The sequence below is a fragment of the Anas acuta genome, chromosome 25 (genome assembly GCF_963932015.1).
Source record: "Anas acuta chromosome 25, bAnaAcu1.1, whole genome shotgun sequence".
NCBI classification, from domain to species: Eukaryota; Metazoa; Chordata; class Aves; order Anseriformes; family Anatidae; genus Anas; species Anas acuta.
Window position 1 is genome coordinate 4555038 of NC_089003.1, and position 21403 is coordinate 4576440.

At 41.2% G+C, this 21403-nt stretch overlaps 1 protein-coding gene and 1 gene segment (V, D, J or C); one reads left to right on the top strand and one right to left on the bottom strand.

The window, feature by feature from the left end:
- DAD1 (defender against cell death 1) lies at positions 1-3255 on the top strand. The gene is made up of 3 exons (XM_068661226.1): positions 1-301; positions 2353-2503; positions 3055-3255. The coding sequence occupies exons 1-2, from the start codon at positions 52-54 to the stop codon at positions 2481-2483; spliced, it is 381 nt and encodes a 126-aa protein (XP_068517327.1). The 5' UTR covers positions 1-51; the 3' UTR covers positions 2484-2503; positions 3055-3255.
- A 4215-nt stretch (positions 3256-7470) lies between these two features.
- The window catches only part of LOC137844688 (M1-specific T cell receptor alpha chain-like), a 31760-nt gene continuing 17827 nt past the window's right edge, over positions 7471-21403 (bottom strand). Inside the window, 4 exon segments of the C gene segment in view lie at positions 7471-8036; positions 8469-8575; positions 9771-9818; positions 10264-10533. Of these exon segments, the coding sequence occupies positions 8031-8036; positions 8469-8575; positions 9771-9818; positions 10264-10533 (431 nt within the window).

Below are 21403 nucleotides of genomic sequence, written 5' to 3' on the forward strand. Positions count from 1 at the left end.
AGCGGTTCCCGGCGCTGCTTCCGGCCAGCTCAGCTCACTCCGCACCTCAACATGTCGGGCGCGGCGGGGTCGGGCGCGGGCGGCGCGGGGTCCGCGGGCTCGGTGGGCTCGGTGGTGCGGCGCTTCCTGGCCGAGTACGGCAGCGGCACGCCGAGTCGCCTCAAGGTGCTGGACGCCTACCTGCTCTACGTGCTGCTCACCGGCGCGCTGCAGTTCGGCTACTGCCTCGGCGTCGGCACCTTCCCCTTCAACTCCTTCCTCAGCGGCTTCATCTCCGCCGTCGGCAGCTTCATCCTCGGCGGTCAGTGCGGCCCCTGCGCTCGCCTCGGCCCCTGCGCGGTTTCCCCTGGCAGCCAGGGCGTCCCCTTGGCCGTGGTGGTTTGTGGGGGCAGGGCAAGGGGCAATGGCCACAAAGTGGAGTGCGGGAAGTTTTGCACCAATACGCGAAAGAACTTCTTCATGGTGAGGGTGACGGAGCGCTGGGACAGGCTGACAGGGAGGTTGTGGAACCTTCTTCTCTGGAAGTATTCAAGGACTGTCTGGATGCCTACCTGGGCAGCCTGCTCTAGGGAACCTGCTTTGGCAGGGGGGTTGGACCCGATGATCTCTTGAGGTCCTTTCCAACCCCTATATTTCTGTGATTCTGCTTGCTCACCATGGTGATGCTTTAAGATCCCTCAGCAACCTGAGAGCCACAAGCAATGTTCCTAGCCCCCTGGAGCTCGGAGTTCTCTTTGAAATGGACAAATCTCTTTTATTGACTGTAGTAGCCCCTTAGAGATCCCCAAATGACCCCCGGCAGCCCAGGGAGCCTCTGCAGCAGCCCCTGAGCCTCTCCTGGCAGCTGTCGAGTCCTGGTACTTGGTATTTTTCTATCAATTATTCCTGGCAACCAGGAAGTTGCTATAGCAAAAAAAAAAAAAATGTTTTGAGCTATCTGAAAACTGCGGAGCTCCATGCTGCTTAGCAGCCATGGGTGTACCCTGTTGACGTTAAAGCACACAGTTCTGCTCTTGGCAACCTCCAGGCTTGTCCCTCTGCAGCTATTGCATCTTGAGAGCACCCTCAGCTGTGACCTCTCCCAGTGGGCCAGACCTGATGCTGTGCGTCACAGGAGGATGCTCTTCAGCAGATGATGAGCCTGCACGGATCTGCCCATGGGCACCACAAGTCCAGCTCCTCACCAGCCACAGGGTGTCCCTCGTTCTCCATGTTGATCAGGGAAGCATCCCTTTTACCATCTTGTATCACAGAATCATAGGATGGAGTGGGTTGGAAGGGACCTTTATAATCATCTAGTTTCACTCCCCCCTGCCATGGACAGGGATGTCACCCACTGGATGAAGTTGTCCAGGGCCTCTTCCAGTCTGACCTTGAACACCTCCAGGGATGGGGCATCTGCAACATCTCTGGGTAACCTGTTCCAGTGCCTCACCACCCTGAGTGAATTCTGAGTGCAGAATTTCATACTTATCTAAATTTCTCCTCTTTTTGTTTAAAACCATTCCTTCCTTGTCCTATCCATATAAGCAAAAAGTTGTTCATAATTTTTATATAAGCCTCTTTTAAGTACTGAAAAGCTACAGTGAGATTTTCCCAGAGCCTTCTCTTCTGCAAGCTGAACATCTCCAACTCTCTCAGCCTTTAATCATAGGAGAGATGCTCCAATCCTCTGATCATCCTTATGGCCCTCCTCTGGACCTGCTCTAACAGATCCACATCCTTCTCATTTTCGGGGCCCCAAACCTAAATTCAGGATTCTAAGTTGGGCCTCGTGAGAGCAGAGTAGAAGGGGACGGTAACCTCCTTCGACCTGTTGGCTACTCCTCTGATGCAGCCCAAGATGCAGTTGGCCTCTTGGGCTGCAGCACTGCTGGCTCATGGTGAGGTTTTTGTCCACCAGAATCCCCAAGTCCCTTTCTGCAGGGTTGCTTTCTTGTACTGATATTTTTCTGTAGCAACCATCCTATGGTGAACCAAAACCTAGCAATGACTGCTTAAAAATGTTGCTCTCTGATAATGCACCCTAAAAAGCACATTTCTTCCCTGCAGCCCTGCCCAGTGTACCCAGTAGAGTGTTGCTTTCCCCATTTTTGTGCCTGTCCCATCCTGTTATAAGCCTGTTCCACTCAGGTCTCATTTGGATATCCCCTGTAGTGCTGTGTGAGAGCTGACTGCATATCAGCCCTATGCAAATCCCCTGGCAGTGATCTTGTCTTATAAGAAAGATAGAGTCGACTTTTCTTGTACGCTGGTGGAACAGTGACCTGTGGACTGCCCCAACAAGGCTATGCTTCCCACCATGGCTTCTCTTTGTGATCTCTGATCTCTCATTTTCTCTCTACTATGCAGTTTGCCTCCGGATCCAGATAAACCCGCAGAACAAAGGCGAGTTCCAAGGCATTTCTCCAGAGAGGGCATTCGCCGACTTCCTCTTTGCCAACACTATCCTGCATCTTGTCGTTATTAATTTTGTTGGCTGAACTCTTGAAGAGACTGTAAGGTACTGATCCGTGGGGCCGCAGAAGGGGAAACACCAGCACATGATTTCTCTATTTTTGTAGAGTAGGGAAAAAATAGATAGTGAAACCAGAAGTCTACCTCCTGGCTTTTTCCAGGACAGGAACATTTAAGCCATTTTTCTCTACAGTGCTATAGAGCAAGAATTTAGTGCCTTTTGATTTTGTGAATTTATTTTTTGTCTTTCCACATTTAAAAGGCAGCTTAGCTAGGTGTGCCACAGAAATCTACCCATATTTCTCTTTTATATGAGAAATACGCCTTTATTTCTTGAAGGAGGGTCTCTACGGGCTGGGACTTCTGGTATCTGTCCCTGATGGTTGTCTGTTTGGAGGCCATAGTATGGCTGGTGTGCAAGTCTGAAATTTCTCAGCAGATCAGAGAAAAATGTTCAGAATAGGGAGAGTTTGATGCTAGAAAGTGCACAGCATGTTCTATTATAGTTGCAAAGAGGCCACAAGCTGTTTGGAGCTTGTGGTGCATTTTCTGTCCCTTTGCAGATGCATTCTTCATGTTGTCTTTCTCTCTTTACAGGTCTCGAATTCCTCTGGGGTTCTGATGTTAAAACCTGTCATGGGGAAGTGTTGTTCCCCATCAGACTTGTAACTGCTTCCATGGTGAGGAAGGGGAAGCAGGGAGTAAAGTTTTTGCTACAGACTGTCCTATGGAAGGGTCTACTGCCTCATTTCAGTTGCTGTAATCGTTTATTTCAATAAAGCCCTTCATAGTACTGCACACTTTTCCTTGATGAAGACAAATACAGAGTTTCTTCCTATGCCCAAGTTCCTTCAGTCATGGCTTCCTGTTTTTCCCTCCTTCTCTCTCTCTCCATTTCTCCCTCTCTACCCCCTAGGCTTTTATTTTGTGCCCCAGTTTCTGGGGGAAACTGGAAGCAAGTTGTCATGGAAACACAGATGTCATCTGGCCTTTATCTTATGGAAAGTATGTTGCCAACACAACCCCAGGCTTCAAAGCTGCAGAAAACTTTGTTTAGACTGTGGTTAGAGATGAACGGAAGGAAGCTGGGGGTGTCATTCAGCCATCCCCACCTGTATCCATTTTGGCAACCCTGCCCAGTGCATGGGGGTTTAAACTAGATGATCTTTAAGGTCCTTTTCAACCCAGGCCATTCTGTGATTCCCATGGGCCCTCCCATATCCCTCGGCATCACATGGGGCACAGCTTGATGCACCAACTGGGCTTACAGGCTCACTGTGGCTTGGTAGTAATACAACCACCCTAAGACAAAGTTAGTTTTTCTGCAACCTGAATTGCTGATAAACCCAAGGATGCTGGAAGGGGCTGCTAGGCTGTGTCAGTGTCTGGGACAGAGCTGCACTTGAGCTGTCCTAGCTCAATGGAGAAGGTTTTCCTCAGATTGAATCTTGAAATTCTTTTCTCTTTTGAGGTATTGTGAAATGTTTAATCTCAATGACCCCAGCCCTCGAGCATTGCCTTCTCAAGCCTCAGCTAGCATCTGGTTGAAGCCGATTGCTTTTTAGTTGTGATGGAAATTAGATCCCTGTGATGATCAAGTTATAGGCACAGGGTAGGATGTTAGCTCTAGCTATTCCTTCCTGATCGTTGGATGAAGAATTAACCCAGGTTACCTTCAAGCTTGAGGCTCTGTCATTTTACTGATCCTGCCTCATGCTTGTCTTGTCTGGTCAGCAGCTGAAACAGTAGCAAAAACACATACAAGATGATGTTACAAAGGAATGCTTGACTGCTGGCATCCAGGAGTTAAAAACATGGGGTTCAATAGCTTCAACATCTCAGCACTGGATTATGGCACCTGTTTACCACCTTTTTTCCATCTAGTATTTCCAGCTGTGCTGCAGCCATTAAAACAGTAGAAGTGTGATGTACAGGCCTCCAAACAGTCCTGAGTAGTCAGGTATGAGGAAGCAGGGTCTTGAAGGGTGTTGTCTGGGTCTGTGGTGGGAACAATTCATGCCAGCTCTGACCCACAGCCCCCCAGGCATTAGGCTGGGCTTATTTATGGTGATGATACCAACTATATTCTGATGTTAGGGTGATGGGGATCACAGAATACTCGAAAGCATGTGGGAATTGTAAATGAGCTACTGGGCTCTTTTTCCTGTAAGAGCCCTCTCTGAAACAGGCTCGTGGCAGACAGAGCCAACGAGTTCACAGGAGGAATGCGCGCAGGGAACGTACTGGAGCAGCTGCTGCTGTTCGCAAGGCACGAGTGCCTCCCTGTGGGGTCTCTGCAGTGGTCTACCCATGCTTTGGCTTCAGGGAGAGCTTGAGGCTGGGGCCCTCCTGTGGCCAGTACATGGTGGTGTAAAGAGAGAAACCTTCTGTGGGGTTTCTTTCTTTTTTTTTTCTCTGAGTTTTAGTGGTTTTCAGTGCCTCTAGTTACCATAAACTAGCCCAAGATTTCAAGTTCTATTAGAGGTACTTCCATGCCTGAATGAGCTTCAACAAATCTGTATGTGTCTTCAAACTCTGCTCCTTAGAAAGATGATACCAGAGGTCCTTGTGGACTATGTAGAAAAGGGCAAGAAAGAAAGTTGCTTCTTATATAGGGCTATGTTTAGTGAGGGATGAGAAGCACAGGGCAGGGTGTTTTCTCCAACAAGATCCCAAGAAAAGATACAAATTCATGTCCTACCCATCAGTAGATAGTAGGGGGCAGCAGTTGGCACAGAGGAGGGCGTAGGTGGACCATGGCACCATCTTCTCTGACAATATGAGAAGATTCTGGCCTCTGCCATGTTCCGCCTTTGTCTTTTGGGTCAGAAGTGGAAGGATTTTCGTGCATTGAGTCACTGCCTGTATAAGAGGGTGCAGAGATGTATCATATCAGCACATTCTGAAATCTTATATGCTTGTAAGATCTTTCCCTGCTGCTGCCTTCCCTCCTCCCCTCTCCCCTCCCCCCCCCCCCCCAGTTATTTATTTTCTCCCCTTCCTGTGCTCTGCATAGCTCAGTCTTTCCTGTTGTACCCAGAACTCCCTCCACACACCCAAGATAAGGTTACAGTGAGGGGGCAGGAAGGGAGGGTGTCTTAACCTCATTCTACTTTGGTTTGTGGTCTAACGTCTGCTGTCCTATTTCACATGCTTCTCCTCCCTGCCACGTGCCACACTAGCATTGCCCCCCCCGCACCCAACCCCTGTTTTGCACTCTACTTTACAGAGGAAGAGGTTTCTGTGGTAAGGTGTAGGGGAGTATCAAAAGGTGACCCAGATCTCAGCACTGGCGTCATGGAACTAGTGGTTTGTCCTTTCCTGCCCCAAATGGGCCATGAGACCCCCTCTTCCACATCCTGTTACTTACCATGTTATTTCCTGCTTTTGCTTTGCACTGTGGTTTTTCTTTCTTGAAATAAACAAGAAACCACACGGGGGAAAGGGTGTAAGCATCAGTGGTGGGAGAGGATCAAAACCCTAATCTCAGAGAGCATCTTTGAACGAGACCTACAAATTCAGTGCTTTGGAGATCACATGTTAAGGGTCACTTCAGTCAAAACACGGCTTTAGCTATATGCTCATCCCCTCACCTTACAGCTAGGAAAGGGTTTGAAATGCAATACAAAAGATTTGAGACAGATATTAATATTTTTAAAAGTGATGTTAAAGGTAAAGGAGTGTGGAGAATTTATTTTCCACATCCCTAAAGGTTTTCAGAATGAGGTTAGTCAATTGGAAATGTGTGAACATGGTACTGGTCTTGCTTTGTAATTCAAAAATGGTTTAGGCAGCTTCATTGAGTGCTGTTCCTCTGTGATGCAGCAGCTTTCATCATATGCAAAATGCAATGTTCAAGGCATGGCTGGGATTTAAATAGCTGTAGGCTTTTTACAGCTGGTTAAAAATGAGAATGACTGCTCTGTCAAGGAGTCAAACAAATGAGTCCCTGAACATCTCTTCTATAAGATAATCAGAGTTTTAGACCTGCAATATTGGAAGTTGTTCCTGGACAGGAGAGGTCAGTAATGGTCACCCAGCAACAGGCCGTCTGCAAAGTGGTCAGGTGGCAGCACCACAGCAGGAGCTCAGGGAGACTTTGTTTTGCCGCTGCTCGGAACTGTGGATTCAGATACCATGGCAGGAGTGCTAACACCATCTGCACAGAGAGGCCCTTAACATACGAAGCACCAGGACTTTTGACTAAATGCATTTAAGTATGAACCTTCCCAAAATCAGAGGTCCTTGTAATGGCTGTGAATCCACTGAGGTGAGAAATATTCTAAGAGCGAATCATGCCACCCAGCATAGCAAGGCTTTTCCCTACCACTTAGTTTGGGCTTAGTGTGAGGTACAAGCAAAGCTCAAGATTTGCAGGGAGGTTATGTTTCCTTCCAAGCACCTTTCTTGTCTCTTTCTCCAGAGGAATCTTTGCTGCTTTAGAATATGGAGAGACCGTTGTCACAGGAGAACAGTCTTTCCAGTCTTGACTTTGAGAGCCCGAATTTGGAGACTCAGACCAATGTCAGTAATGTCATTAATGCAAAGCAGATACCTTGTTCTACCATGAAACTTGAGAACAGAGGACATTTAGGGGCAGGATATTACAGACTGCTGTGCTTCCCGTAGGAGTAGACAACTGCCTTCAGGAACCTGGTCCACTTCCTAGTCCTCTCACTGTTGGAAAGCTGTATTTCACCATTGTCTTCACATAGCACAGTGCCTAGGTTTGGAGGGGATGTGCACGCTTCTGTTCCCTCACACACACCTCTAAGCCAGCCATGATATTCTCCTCCAACACAGCAGGGAAGTGGATGTCCTGAAAAGGGAGGTTGTAGATGCTCCTCAGGTGTGGATCAAGCCCATTATTGCAAGCAGTCCCTGGGGGCTAAGCTGTGTTCTGCTCTTCCTGGCACCCCTTCCCTCCTTCACCCCAAAGGCCATCTCTGATCCTAAAACTCATCTGAAGGGCAAAACAAATTCCTCCAACAAGAGATACAAAAGACAAACAAGTTTCTTATTATTGGTAATGATTATTTAATAGCATCCAAAGGCCATGTGGACTTTAAAAAAATGGCAAAAAGCATTCTTCTGTGATAGAGAAGCAAGAATTTTACTAATTTAAGGACTTCTGGGAGACCTAGCAGCATTTTTTTTTCTTTTGGGGGGGATGGGGTGGGGTTAGAGGGAGGAACACCTTGCTCGGACAGCAAAAGTCAGAAAAGAAATGGTGCATAGCACCCTGACTAAGACTCCCTTTGCCATTTCAGTTGCAAATGAATACTCTGAGAAGCAATCTGCTCTTCAGCCAAAAAAAAAAAAAAAGTCATCATCATGCTAAATGAATCAGATCTGTGGGAGAGCACAATGCTGAGAATTGTAAGCATATCTCTGCGTAGCTTTTAAAAATGCAAATAAAGCAATTTAGACTATAATGACTTTTTTGATGTACAGAAAACACAATGTGATATCTGTTGCAACAGGAACGCTGGTCTGTGTTCCCTCTTGCACCCGATGCTTCTGTAAAGATTCTCAGCAGATTTTTTTGGTACTTATGTCTTCACTGGTTACATTCATTCCTGTAACAAAAAATAAAGGTATATTAAATTTGGGGTACAGTCACAACTACATAATTGTAGATCTGAAGCAACATATTAGGTCTTAAAGTCAATGACCATCAAACTTTCACTGCTGGAGAATGGTCAGGTGATGAATCTGATGGATGAGTGCAGACAAGGGAAGAAAAGGTTGTAGGAACAGGAGAGAGAGATGTCTAGAAAGAAGACAAAAGTTAAATTTGTGTGTGGATAAGGAAGGGTAAATAGACTCATGTAGTGGAGAAAACAATGATAGGTCCAAGTAATGACTTGTAAAGAATTGGAGGGATTTTACTGGTGATAGATAAAAGGTGTATGAACAGAATATGTAAAATACAGAGGGAACATTCATAGCTAATGAACTGATACAGGTATTTTCTGTCAGAGGTCTTACCACCTCCCTTGCATACTCACTTTTTTCTTCCACATAAGGATTGTCATCACCACATTAAAAATTACTGCTTTCATTAAAATTATTTTCAGGCCCAGCTGTGTGAAAGACAGCATGTTCAGGTTTTCATCTGTAAAACCAGGAATGAGAGTCACAAGAGCACTGGGACATCCTGACTTCCAGACAGACATGAAAATACTTCTTAATGAAGCTGTTCTACTTTGCATGGTTGAGTTAGCTTATAGGACACCTAATGAGACAGTGAGCAGGACTACCTCACTGACAGACTGTTTCAAGGGCCAGGCTTTCATTCAGCAAACATTAATTCTCCAGTAAGGAAGACTGCTAGCCATCTAGTTGTTTTTAAATAACAGCGTATTATGAACCACAGATGCAGGAAGAGTTCCTCCTTCCTCTCCCAATTTTCTAAGAGGGCAGTAGGAAAACAAGTTAAATTTTATCCATAGAAAAAAGAGTCTATCTGAATGTTCTGTTATTCATAGTTACAAAGTCATTTTCATCAGAAAAAAAAAATATTGTTCTATATTGGAAAAGCAAGGAGTTATTATCAAAAAGTCATTTGAAAACCTCTCTGAAAAACTTGTCAAATCAGCCAAGTTTACTGATGAGTATTTTTCTGAAGTAGTGTTTTGGAAACATTTGGCTAACTGTTTTTTGGTGGTTTTTTATTTTTTTTTTTCCTCTCGTTTTGTTTTTCCTCTCCCTCTCTTTCAGCAAGGCTGCATATTTGCAAAAGTACAGCTATTCTGCAAACAAGGCTAGAGCAGAGCAGAGGCAGGCTCAGGTCCTTTGAACTAGCACAAACAGCAATTGCTTGGGCTCCAGTGCAGCGTAGCATATTCCCATAGCCACAAGCTGAAGCAGAGCCTGCTCAGTGCACGCATACTGCAGAAACCACTTGCTTATCTTTTGGCTCATTAGGCGTTTGCACACACAAAAATACAAACAGCTCTTTTGAAATCTGAAATGCAGCAGACTTTCAGTGAAGCTGATGTATCTGTGCCTTAAACCATTATAGGGTGAGCAGTGTCTGTTTGGCAATACCTTGCTAGACCATGTAGGTGCCAGCTACAGAGGTCACTTTAAATTACCAATTCAGATCTGGAGGTCTACATCAACCCAACGACTTCCAGCCTTTGTATTTAAATCCTGTGTAGCCCTTTAGAAAATTCCCAGTGTTTGATTTTTGATCCAACAGGAATTCTGAAAACAGGGAACATTCAAAAAAAAAAAAAAGAGGGGGGGGGGAAGGAGGAAGACAGTTCCTTTAATTAAATTTTACTCCTAAAATATTGTGTTCATACCTGTCTTGAAGTGTGGTGACATCCCTGTTACACAGACAGTGCTGGCACCTGCAAATAGTAACAATATATTTAATTAATAACAGGAATTGACTTCAGAAGTTCATAAAGATGTCTCTACTTAGAAGAACTGAATTATAGTTTCTAGCCTTAAAACCATCCAATAAATATTAATGTCTGCTATTTTCAGGGTTAGCATTTAATATGATCTAAAGTTTAGTGTCCCACCAGACAAAAGAATTTCAAGCTTTATATCCCCCATGGCATGATTTTGAAATCTCTCTGTTGTGACTGTACCAGCCTACTGAGCTTTAATCTTGTTTCTACCAAGAAGGCAAAAGAAAAGAGATGCAACAAGACAAGATTCCTCTAGAGCATGGGAGCATAGTTCAGTACTGCTTGCAGGGTTGGGAGATGTGAACAAGCCCTGTTCATACTGGAGAGACAGAGACCAGATTGCCTCTAACCCTGAATGCACATCCAACAGTGACATTACCGCTTTCAGGATCCTTTCCTTCTAATTTTCCAGCGTTCTCATCCTCTGCACCACACGCCATTTCATTTTTCTTGGCCCAGTAGGTTGTCAGGTAGCTTGCTTCCTGTTTATTCTCGGATGTTGCCACCTCCACAACAGCTTCAGTCTTTCTATCAGCTGAGTTTGAGGTAACCTTAAGGATTTTAGGGACATAATCTGTGATAAGGCACATTTCCAAATTCTCATTATCTTTAGTGGTCAGCCTGTAGACCGAAGGAGATGGAACAACCTCTGAAAGTGGAGAATAGAAGAGACATTAGGTGAGATTACACAGTCTTAGTTCCTTGAATCTTGATGTACAGACATAAGTATGGAGGTCACTACATGGTTCCATTGGGAGATTGATCATAAGGACCTTGCGCTAGGACATCTTTAGAAAATGAAGGCATCCGTAGTAGGTAATGCAGGAGCTACATGAGACTTATGCTGTCTGAGAGCCACGGATAGGGAGTCAGACAGGATCTTTAGAGCATCTCAAATGATACTCATGTGGCCACCCACAGCCTAGATGTTGATATCTAACCTAGGCATTCCTCTCTGTAACAGCTTGTTCAACTCTACTCTGCAGCCTGGGATTCCTTTAGGGTCTTGGCCTGAATGCACTGGGGGATGTGTTCTGGGAACGGGCAGAGAGCACTCTCTCTCTTATTGCTTCACTGCTATGAGAAGTTATGTGTCTGGGGAGGAGTAATCATAATAATAAAATGTTAATAGTATTGCAGTACTCTAGTGATGAACAAGTAAAACATCATTAAAGAGATACTGTAGCCAACATGTAAATATGGGTCTCTCAGTAGCCCTCTGAATGCATTTTCTGTTGGACTCTATGACCACAAGTTTGAACCTGAGCTTCATACCACATCTGTAACTGAGAAAGGGTTACTGGGTAAGGTTCAGAGTTTAGATTAACATTTGCTTAGTCCCTGCTCTCACACCACACTGTTAAGTATTGTAGAAATAGCAAAGATAGATTAGTCTCACATGAAGAAGTTTTAATTTCTTCCCTCTGGGGAAATGTAGACTAAAATCTTGGCTTTTAGAAACCACCTCAAAATCTTATCCAAGCACAGGCTCTTGTTCCACCGAGAGAAACTGTTCTGATCTGTTCAACTGCCAGCTGGCAGCATCTTAAAGAAATGTCTGTACTTTATTAATACCACCTCAGAAAAACCTTATCCACAAAGCCCAGTGGTATTTTTCTCCGAGTCTTCTCCTGAATTGCAGTTCATCTGTACGGGCTTTGTCCAGGCTTTGAAAAACCCAATGAGACTGTCTCTTTCCCAGCAGTGCAGAATATTGTCTAGTGTATACTCTGACTTCCCCAGCTCAACTCACCTGCCCCAATAATCCCCATGCAATACAGTTATTCTTTTGAAAATAAATTTCAGTGACAGAGTCAGATAAAAAGCTGTATGGGAGACTCCTGTTTAAAATAATAATAATAATAATACAGATGAACCAGGATATATCATTACCATGGAGTACAGGGATACAAAAGAAAAGAGGAACTGATAGATGTTCTTCTCTCTCATATTGAGTGCTCTGCTTTCTGAAGAGCTACTTATGCACCACTCTCCAAATTAGTGTTGTTGTTTTTTTGTTTGTTTGTTTTTTCTCACTATCTCTGTTATGCTTTTATCTTGAGCAGATTATGAAAAGCACATCTGTTTCTGCTGGTAGCTTCAGCACCAACTTTGCAAAATGCTCATTTCTCATTCTTGCTCAGAGAGGTTGCTCACTTTGTTCCGTAACTGGAGGCTTTTTCCCAATACATTCCTTTGCATATTTGCTCACCATTATGAAAGTCTGCAGATAGCAGTCTTGGTAAATATAAGCTATTATAACCGCAGCACTGTGATATGTTTCATGTCATTGTCTTAATGTGTTGGTGGATATGTTGGAAACGTTGTATTGATGTCTATTACCTTTATTTGCAGAAAATATTGAGAATAATGATATTCTGAGCTGTCCACCCTGCCTAATTTCATCCTTACTGAACGATATCTTCTGTGTGGAAGAACAGGAGCTATCTGAGTACTATTCCCGCCCAGTCTACTCAGATAGTCAACTCCAGAAATCAGGAGATTTCAGGGAGAGAGCAGTAGAAGACTGTTCCAGCATAGGTCTTCAGACGAAGACCTATGCCTCTTTTTCCAAACAGGATGCATTAGAAATCCTGAACTGGTTTAACACACTATTGTGTATAGAGAATTATCTAATTACCCATTCCCTTGCAGACTCTCTCAATTGCTGATCAGACTGGAATTAATTTGACAGAGAGTCTTTGATCATTTAAAGCTCACAAGTGAATGCAATGGCTTATCCCATCTGTGTAATAATTGTCTTTGAAAACATGAAGACTTGAAGAGGCTGCTCATTAACTTCCTGAGAGCCTCTGTCATTTTCACCATATACTTTTCAGGCCTTTTCTTTCAAAGCCAGCATGAATTTTAACTGTTGGAAACTGTTTTCAATTTTATATTCTAGAGTAGTTTCTGGAAGAAAAATAAAATGTCAAGTCCAAACAAGTACATTATTGAATTAGAGAATAACTATACATGTAGTATCAGGAAAAAAAAAAAAAAGATTTGTTTAGTAAGTAAGAAAATCAGCCAAAAATCCCTGCCTAAACACAGGTAGAAGATCATTTTTTATGTTGTTACCAGAGAGTCAGAAGAATTTTCAATCTTATATTTGTGGATGCCTCATATACAGATGTGTATTTCACACCTAAATAATAACTGTCCCTAATCACTCTATTTAATTCACTTTTAATCAGATAACTTATTTGGGATCACAGATAGATAGCTTTGTACCATTTCCAAAAATTACTCTCCTAGCTCTGATATCCCAGACACTGAGTTCAAATCATTAAAATAACATAGTCTAAGTCACCTGGGAAATTTACTCCTGATGCAATGTGAAACTATGATTTCAACATGAAACCAGAGGTGTCTGAATTTTTCCCTTCAATCTAAGGAAAAAATGTAGACCGGTTTCTGTGTAACAATGTTAGCCCTGTCAGGCTAATATTTTCCTTTTCATATTTACTGCATAAATCTTCAAACTGTCTTACAAGACTCCAAAGTTAAGGTCAATGATATGCTGATGACACTAGCCTAAGAAATTGATGATGCTCTCATCTGCAGTATACCCAGGCTCCTACTCTGTCTTGCCTAGCATGCTGAGAAATAATCCTAGTTTCATTTTCTTTCAGCCTTCTCTAGTCCCTTTCCTCTTCATCTAGAGGCTATGTTCATCCTCCAAAACAACTCCCTAATATCTTTCCATAATAGATCTATTTAGAAACACAAACTGGTAGTCACTGCTTCCATCTTCATACCCTGTCCTCCAGATGTTACTCACCTGAGCTGATTTGTAATCTAGTCCCTCTTCTAAAGACAAACATACTGTATCTTTCAGTTTTCCACTCAATATTAACCCTTTGCAATAAATTCTTGCCTACCAGGTGCATATTTCAATGGCTCCTCATCCAAAATATGTGAGAAAACTTTCTACTAGAAGATGACGCACAAAGTTAGATGAAACTTCATTATGTATTCTCAGGTTTCTAAAGCATTTTGAAATGTTACTGAGAAAAGGACGAAGACTTACAAAGCATCACAAGAAGTTCAGTCCCTGTTCTCATAACTGACTTCACACTGCAGTATCAGTTTATATTAATATGGAACGGACTTCACTTTTGCATTTTAAAACTAACAAATATTGACATAGGCTGAGTTAGAAAATCCAATTTTTAGGCCACTAATCAGAATAACCCCCAGACACCATATAATTATTATTTTAAAGATGCACAAATCAAGTCTGAAATTAGTAGCCAGAAAGTCTGTAAATGTGTTAAACTTCTTGTGCAGCATTTGGCAGCATGTAAAATGTGTTGCAGCTCTCTATGCATGACTGCACTATGCTGTGACTACTAAGCCTGTGTAAAATCTTTAGCAACAGAAAACCATAGAAAATATGACAGTCTTCTCTAGCTGGTCTTTTCTGCAGCAGTTCACAGCCACACCATACTCAAGCAATCCTTGGATTCCAAGGCAGCACCTCTATTCCAACTGATTTTCATGAGGGGAAGTCTAAAATAATTTGGGAACGTGCTTCCATGTAATCCCTAGTCCACCTACCCTAAAAGTAATTACCAATCCCAGTGTTAATATGATACAGAAAGCTGAAACTTACTTGGGATAACAAGAAGTTGGGTGCCAGCTCCAAATGCCAGTTTCACATATCCCTGATTGGCACACTGATGCCAATCACTACAAAAATGTAGACAGATTTTCCCAACTCATACTGCCAATCAGATCATACAGCCATTCTAGAGCAGAGAATAACTTGAGGGAGCAGTAGCTAAGCACATTGATTTAAGTCACTCTAAAAGTACCACAGAAATCTAAAACAAAATAATCAGGAACAGAGGGATAAAGTGAAAAATCACTCATTCGTTGGTTAGAATTGTTTATTGCACTGTGTGGGACAATAGTAGAATAATATGCTTTTTTTCCATCAGTAATATCATCTAAAATCCCTGTTCAGTGTGCCATGTAATTAGGACCATCTCCTGTCAGTCCAACGTTTCTGCTTAACATTTCACTGTTTGTTACCCACTTGGTTTGATCATCAGCAAGGTTCCTTTCCTAATGTCAGCTTGTATCCTTCTTCACCCCCATAATTCACAGGAATTATCTTTTATTTATCCAGGAAAACTTTACAAGAAATCCTTTGACTGTACTTATAGTTATCTTCTCCCTGGAATTAACAGCACACTGAGATCCTATCCAGATCTTAGAACCTCACAGCGAGTTGCAAAAGTATCTGGGCCTTCTAAATCTTACCAGATCAGGATTCATACACCCTCACTTAGTAAGATAAGTAATAGCAGAAGTTAGGATTAAGTATGGACTTGTAGCTGTTACAACTTGATAAATCTGGATTCAAGTCCCAGTCATGTACACTTGCAGAATGTGTGGATAACACCATATCTTTACATCACAGTAACCAGCTAAAAGACAGCTCAGTTCCCATTCCAACACTAATATTTAAAAATGTTATGAGTATGTTGTTCCTTGATAGGATTCTGCTACAAGTAAAGACCAGATAAAATGGTGATAGTCACAATAAGTAGGTATTTTCTAAGTATTATAGCCATTCTATTTCAACACTTGTACACCAGACACATAATCCATGGCTTTGCTTGAAGCCAATGGAAGTTAAATGGATTTACCCTTAGAACAGAAGAAATGCATGTGACTTGACAGAACACCAAAACTGGTCTTTGTCTTAGCTTATTATAGGAATGCAATTGAATGAAGATCATTGTAAGCACAAAGAATAATTCTTGGACAGCCGCCTTGGAATAACTTCAGCCAGTTAGGGTGAAACCTCTGGCTACCATAAATTTGAGAGCTGCCATTTCCCAGATTTTAATGTGTAACAACAACTAGTTTGCAAATTAGGCAAAAAATCAGGATGAATGTACCTGGCAGAACCAGAAGTCTTGTCCCAGAGCCGAATGTAAATTTGTAACCACCTCCGTAGTTACACAACGGCACAGACCTCTACAATATCCAGAGTGGCATTGAATAGAACCTTCATCTATGAAATATTCCACCAAAGGAAATCCCATTTATTGGTATAGTTAGACAGAACCACCTATCTAGGACTTTACTTCCCTTTGACCTTCTTTTCACATTCCCTTTATGAAGCACTATTATCATGTAGTGCACCTTTCAAACTCTCAAACTCCTCTTCTTTAATATTCCCCTATATCATATTTATCCAGTTGCTTCCGGAAAACCACATGCATCACAAATCTGTTCTTCACCTCATTCCTCAATTACTTTGTCTCACTGTCACCAGATTCATCTCTCAAAAGTAAATACTTTTACTTCACAGCTCACCTAGTGACTGATGGTGTAGTATAAAATTCATCATCACATTCTCTTGGATTTGCCATCTAGATTAATCAAGATTGATGTCAGAGCAAATTTGCCATTTAGATTTTAAGCAGAAATTATGCTTTTTAATATGTAATTTCTTTGTGGAAGGGAAATTGTTCTACCATCGATCACTGAGCTTTCAGTATGTATTCAGGAAATTCTTAGGTTTTACATTGTGAACACGGCTAAGAACCAGAGACAACCCAAATTGCCCTTGATATCAGAAGAACCTGGATAATATGACTATTGTGAGAAGAGTTGAAAAAAATGCAGAAACAGGAAATATCAGAACTTGAATTCATGGATGTTTGCATCTGAGCTAAAAAAAAAAAAGGGGGGGGGGGAGTAGGAAGTGGGGAAGGGAATATCACAACAAGAAAGCAGTTGAGCAGTTGGAGACAAACTTGGGTAATTTAACTGTCAGTGTCCAAATGTATGCTCCCGGTTTGTAGGATTAGCTAGTTTTACCTGACAAAAACTGGCTAAGCATGGTGAAAGCTCTGTATACCAGGTTCTATATAACTAGAAAAATGCATTCATATAAAAATGGATATTGGATCAAAATGCATTCTAACCTCAATTCATATCAAAATGGATATTGGATCAAAATGCATTCTAACCTCACTCACTGGTTAATGTCAAGCCCAGAATCCCTCCACAGTCAGAAGAACACAGTCCATAGGAGATTCCTGTTGCTAAGGAGCTTGCAAATTAAATTGAGAATGAGATCATAATTAATTCATTACTTAATATCTGAACAAAATCCAATAATTAGTGACACCACACTCTCATTCTTCCTGCAAAACCTAGACCATAATTAAGTTTGCTCTCCATCCCAAGTAGAAAATGAGATTTAACTTCTGAGAAAGCAGAGATAATATCTGAGACACAGGTGAACTATTTTTAATTCTTTTCACTCTCTTCCTATGGAGAAGGAGGAAAAAAAGTCTTGACAGTCTCTCTCCAGAAGTATTTTTTTTTCTTAAATAGCTTTTTTTTTTTTTAAGTAAAAAGTTCCTGAAAAATCTACAGTACATGAAAATTTGCTTGAGATTTAATTACTAATGAAAACAAACAAACAAACAAAAACAAACAAACAAAAAAACCTTGAGTTTTCTGATTAAAATGCTCAGACAAGTTTGTCAGTTATGAGTATACGCATACACAATATTCAAAGGAGGAAAGATTTATTTATTAAAATTTCATTCCTTAATATTGTGTAGTATGTCTCCAAATTCAAGCAACTATCATAATAATTAATAATTGCACTGAGGACCATCTCTATCTTCCTACATTATCCAGTAGGTACTATAGTAACTGTGAGTTCATTATCATTACTTTTGGGCAACAACATGCATCTGAACCGCATTTCATTACTCTTTTAGTGAACATTTAATTTTTTTCAGGTGGACCGCTAAACAACTCCGAGATCTTACTTGGTTTTACCATGAGCCTTGTTCCATCTCCAAAGGTTAGCTTGTAGGTATCCAAAGACACACTGTGTTGTTTGCCATAGCAAAAATCTTTGTACACTCCTATCAACCCCAGTCCATGTAAATAGTTTTTCTCTGCCCTGATTGCTTCAATAGACCATGAGACTCAGTTTTTCTTCCAGGTTCATATATTGTAAGGAAGTGCCATGAAAACAGTATCAGTATCTTGGACCAGATTCTTCTCCTATATGTCACAGACTATCATGTTTGCTTCACATGTCGTATCTACTGCTAACTCCAAGAAAGATATATTCCTACACAATGAATAATAACTCTGACCATTTGCAGTTTTGTATCCATCCCTGTCCTAGTTTCTCAAGAAACAGGAATGGAACACAGATTATGAGCACTTATCCTTATATTCCTTTAATTTCTCACCCCACACACTTGGCATGCATTCTTTCTTACTTCTGTGCCCTTTACTAATTCTTCGTCCTCCTCACACTGTAGTCTCATTAACACCTAAAGGAAGAGCCACAAGGCAATTGCCCTGACACCTCCATCCTTGACAAACCCAAACCTGCACCACTCAGCAAAGGCCATTATATTTTTTCACATCTCTGTTCTTGTATTTCACTTGTATGTTTGTTTGTTTTTTCATTTTCATCTTGCTTTCTTTCCCTAGAATAGATGCATTTCTAGTGCACAGTGATTAAATAGAAAGTCTCCAACTTCTTTCCAGTGAATACTATAATATCCCAAATTTCTCTACAGAGCCACTGTACCATTATTTTTGAAGTTATATTATAGTATCCTCTGTTATGAGTCCCTCTTGAAACAGTGATCAGACAGCTCACCTGGTGCAACGAGAAGTTTTGTTACACTCCCCCATGTATATTTTCCCCATCCTCCAGAATCAGCACTGTGTGACAGGTCCTTACAAAATGGCTCTCTTCATTCAGCTAGGTGGGTGTTGAAGGGCAAGCAACATGGAGAAGTCATGGGATAATCTTTTCAGCCATGTCTCTACCTCTGAGAAAAGCTATCGACACCTAGACACATTTCCACGGATCTTCTCCAGCCTCTTTTTGCCAAATACATTTCCCTATGTTCACATGCATGGGAATAATTGGCTATGAATACAGTCACCTCAGGTGTCAGAGACTGGAGTATCTACTCCTTAGTTAGCAACGAACACTGTATGTAGATTCCTTTGTTATATCCGAAATATAATGCCTGCTATTAGTCATTGCATATGGTTTCTCAGTATCTGGGTCTTCCCATCCATCCTTCTTTACTTCCTCATCATCTTTTATTGCTGAAGAACACTGTGTGTGTTCATTACAGCATGATGATTATCTAGCTATTAACAAGCGCTGAGACAACTGACTCCCATTGTCATCATTTTTCCATGCAATGGTCCAAATACTTATTGCTTTGATGACAGTTGTATACCTTTACCAAAAATGAAGTTATTTCCTGACCCAGTATTCATATAGTGATATGAAGCTTTCCACACAAGCATACATGGAAAGAAAACAACAAAAAAAAACATACTTTCCAAGCCAAATTCTTTGTTTCCTTCTCAATCTACAAGTCAGAGATCATTTTGTCTCTTACTTTCTTAAGTAAATATGAATAGTTACTAACACCAATATTTTGAGGAAAAACAAAATTTCAATGAATATGTAACCTATTATGTTTCATTGTTTGGTTGTCATTTACAGAAAATCATAAAGAATTTAGTTTCCTGCTAAATGTTGGCTGGGATACAGTGTCACACTTCTACTGATGCTGGAAAGAATATACTGAAGTTTTTAAATAACACCATTATCACCTTTCAACAGATTGAGAACTGTAGTTCAACATACGCATGCTTGCTTTCTTTTTTTTTTTTTTTTTTTTTTGGGGGGGGGAAGGGACAAAGAAAGAGGTTCGAAACATCCCTGCATGCATGTTTGCATGTTTCTAAATTCCACTTTTTGGAGAGAGAAATTTGAGCTTTGATGTTACAGTGGCACTAAGCAAATTAATAACAGATTCTCAACAGTTGACCATCAAGGTGAGACAACATTGCTAGTCTTTGCATGAGGATAGAGGCAGTGGAGTTTTGTTGTTCTTTTCCAGCCTACAGAGATACAACCAAAATCTAAGGTGAAGAATACAATAAATAAATAAATAAATAAATAAATAAATAAATAAATAAATAAATAAATAAATCTGTTAGTGAGATTATAAAATGAAAAATAAAAGTCAGCTTACTTTGGATTATCTGAATATTTATCCTACATAATAATAATTGAATCATATTAATTGTAGGACAGGACCTTCCAACATCAATATGTCTTTATCAAGAGCTCAGGGTATCCAACAGTGAAAAGGAAAGAATGAGAGAGCCTGGCAGGATATACCTGCCATCCAGGCATTTCAACTATACAACCAGTAGACAGACAAGATAATAGAGAGCATTATGTCTTTTTCAGGCCATTCTTGCTGAGACTTAATAGAGGTAATACCTGCATGACACAAAATCCTCACATTTTGGATGCAATGGAATAATGCAGCATTGACCACCAGATCAAGAGGTCACGTAGTACTTATCCAGTTCTAGCACAAACAGCAAGATCTGTGAGCACTGACTTAGTGTATGAAGGTAACAGTCCAACTATCAAGAGAAGTGGAGAAGACAACTGCATATCTGTTTGCCCTCAATGACACATTGACTAGCACAACAGCAGATATTCCATATTTTCATCTTCTCCTACAGATTATTCTAAATTCAGAAGGAAAAAAATGCCCTTACTTTAGCATCACATTTCATTAAAAAAAAAAAAAAAAAAAACTTTGAAAAAAACAGTCTTGTCTACTTGCAGTTGTGAATTTGGAATTTGGAGCCAATGTTCACTGTTTCTCTGCCTAGAAAAAAATGCATTCATAGACATTATTTTTCACAAATTCCAGTCTTGTTATATTCCCATCTAAGGTTTCAGATACGCATAATGAAGATCAGAAAAAAACACTGCACAGAATTTTCTTTCTTTCTCCTCCCCCTTTGATATGATTAATACTGTGGGCATTTTGATAAGGCTTTTTTTTTTTTTTTTTTTTTTTTTTTTTTTCAGGAAAACTATGAGAATTTGCCGCAGCCCAAAGAGTCACAGAATCACTTAGATTAGAAGGGACCTCTTGACCTCTTGAGGTTATCTAATACAACACTAATGTGATTGACAGGGATCCCCAGTACAAGAAAGATGCAGATTTTTTAGAGCAAGTCCAGTGAAGGGCCACAAAGATGATTAAGGGAATGAAACATCTGACATACAAAGAGACAGAGAGAGAGCTGGGATTTTTTAGCCTGGAAAAGACAGAGCTTGGAGGGGGAGGTGTTACGTGGGTATAAATGCCAAATAGGAAGAAGTAAAGAAAACAGAACTAGACTCTCCTCAGGGGTGCCTAGTAACAGGACAACAGGCAATTGGCACAGACTGAAAAATGGGAAATTCCACTTAAACCCTGGAGCAGATTTCACAGAGAGGTTACAGAATCTCCAGAGATGTCCATATCGACAGAAACTTCTTTTTGTTGACCCTGCTTTGGACAAAGGGCTTGGACTAGATGATCTCCAGAAGTCCCTCCCAAATTTTGTGATTTTATGATCCTATGAACACTAAACTTCAAAAAAACCTCACATGTTGCTTGCTAAGAGCATGT

Bases quoted from the DNA above. Each gene is read 5' to 3' on its own strand.
- DAD1 (XM_068661226.1), top strand. From the start codon at position 52: ATGTCGGGCGCGGCGGGGTCGGGCGCGGGCGGCGCGGGGTCCGCGGGC. The intron at 302-2,352 runs GTCAGTGCGGCC...TCTACTATGCAG, and splicing joins CGGCAGCTTCATCCTCGGCG to TTTGCCTCCGGATCCAGATA.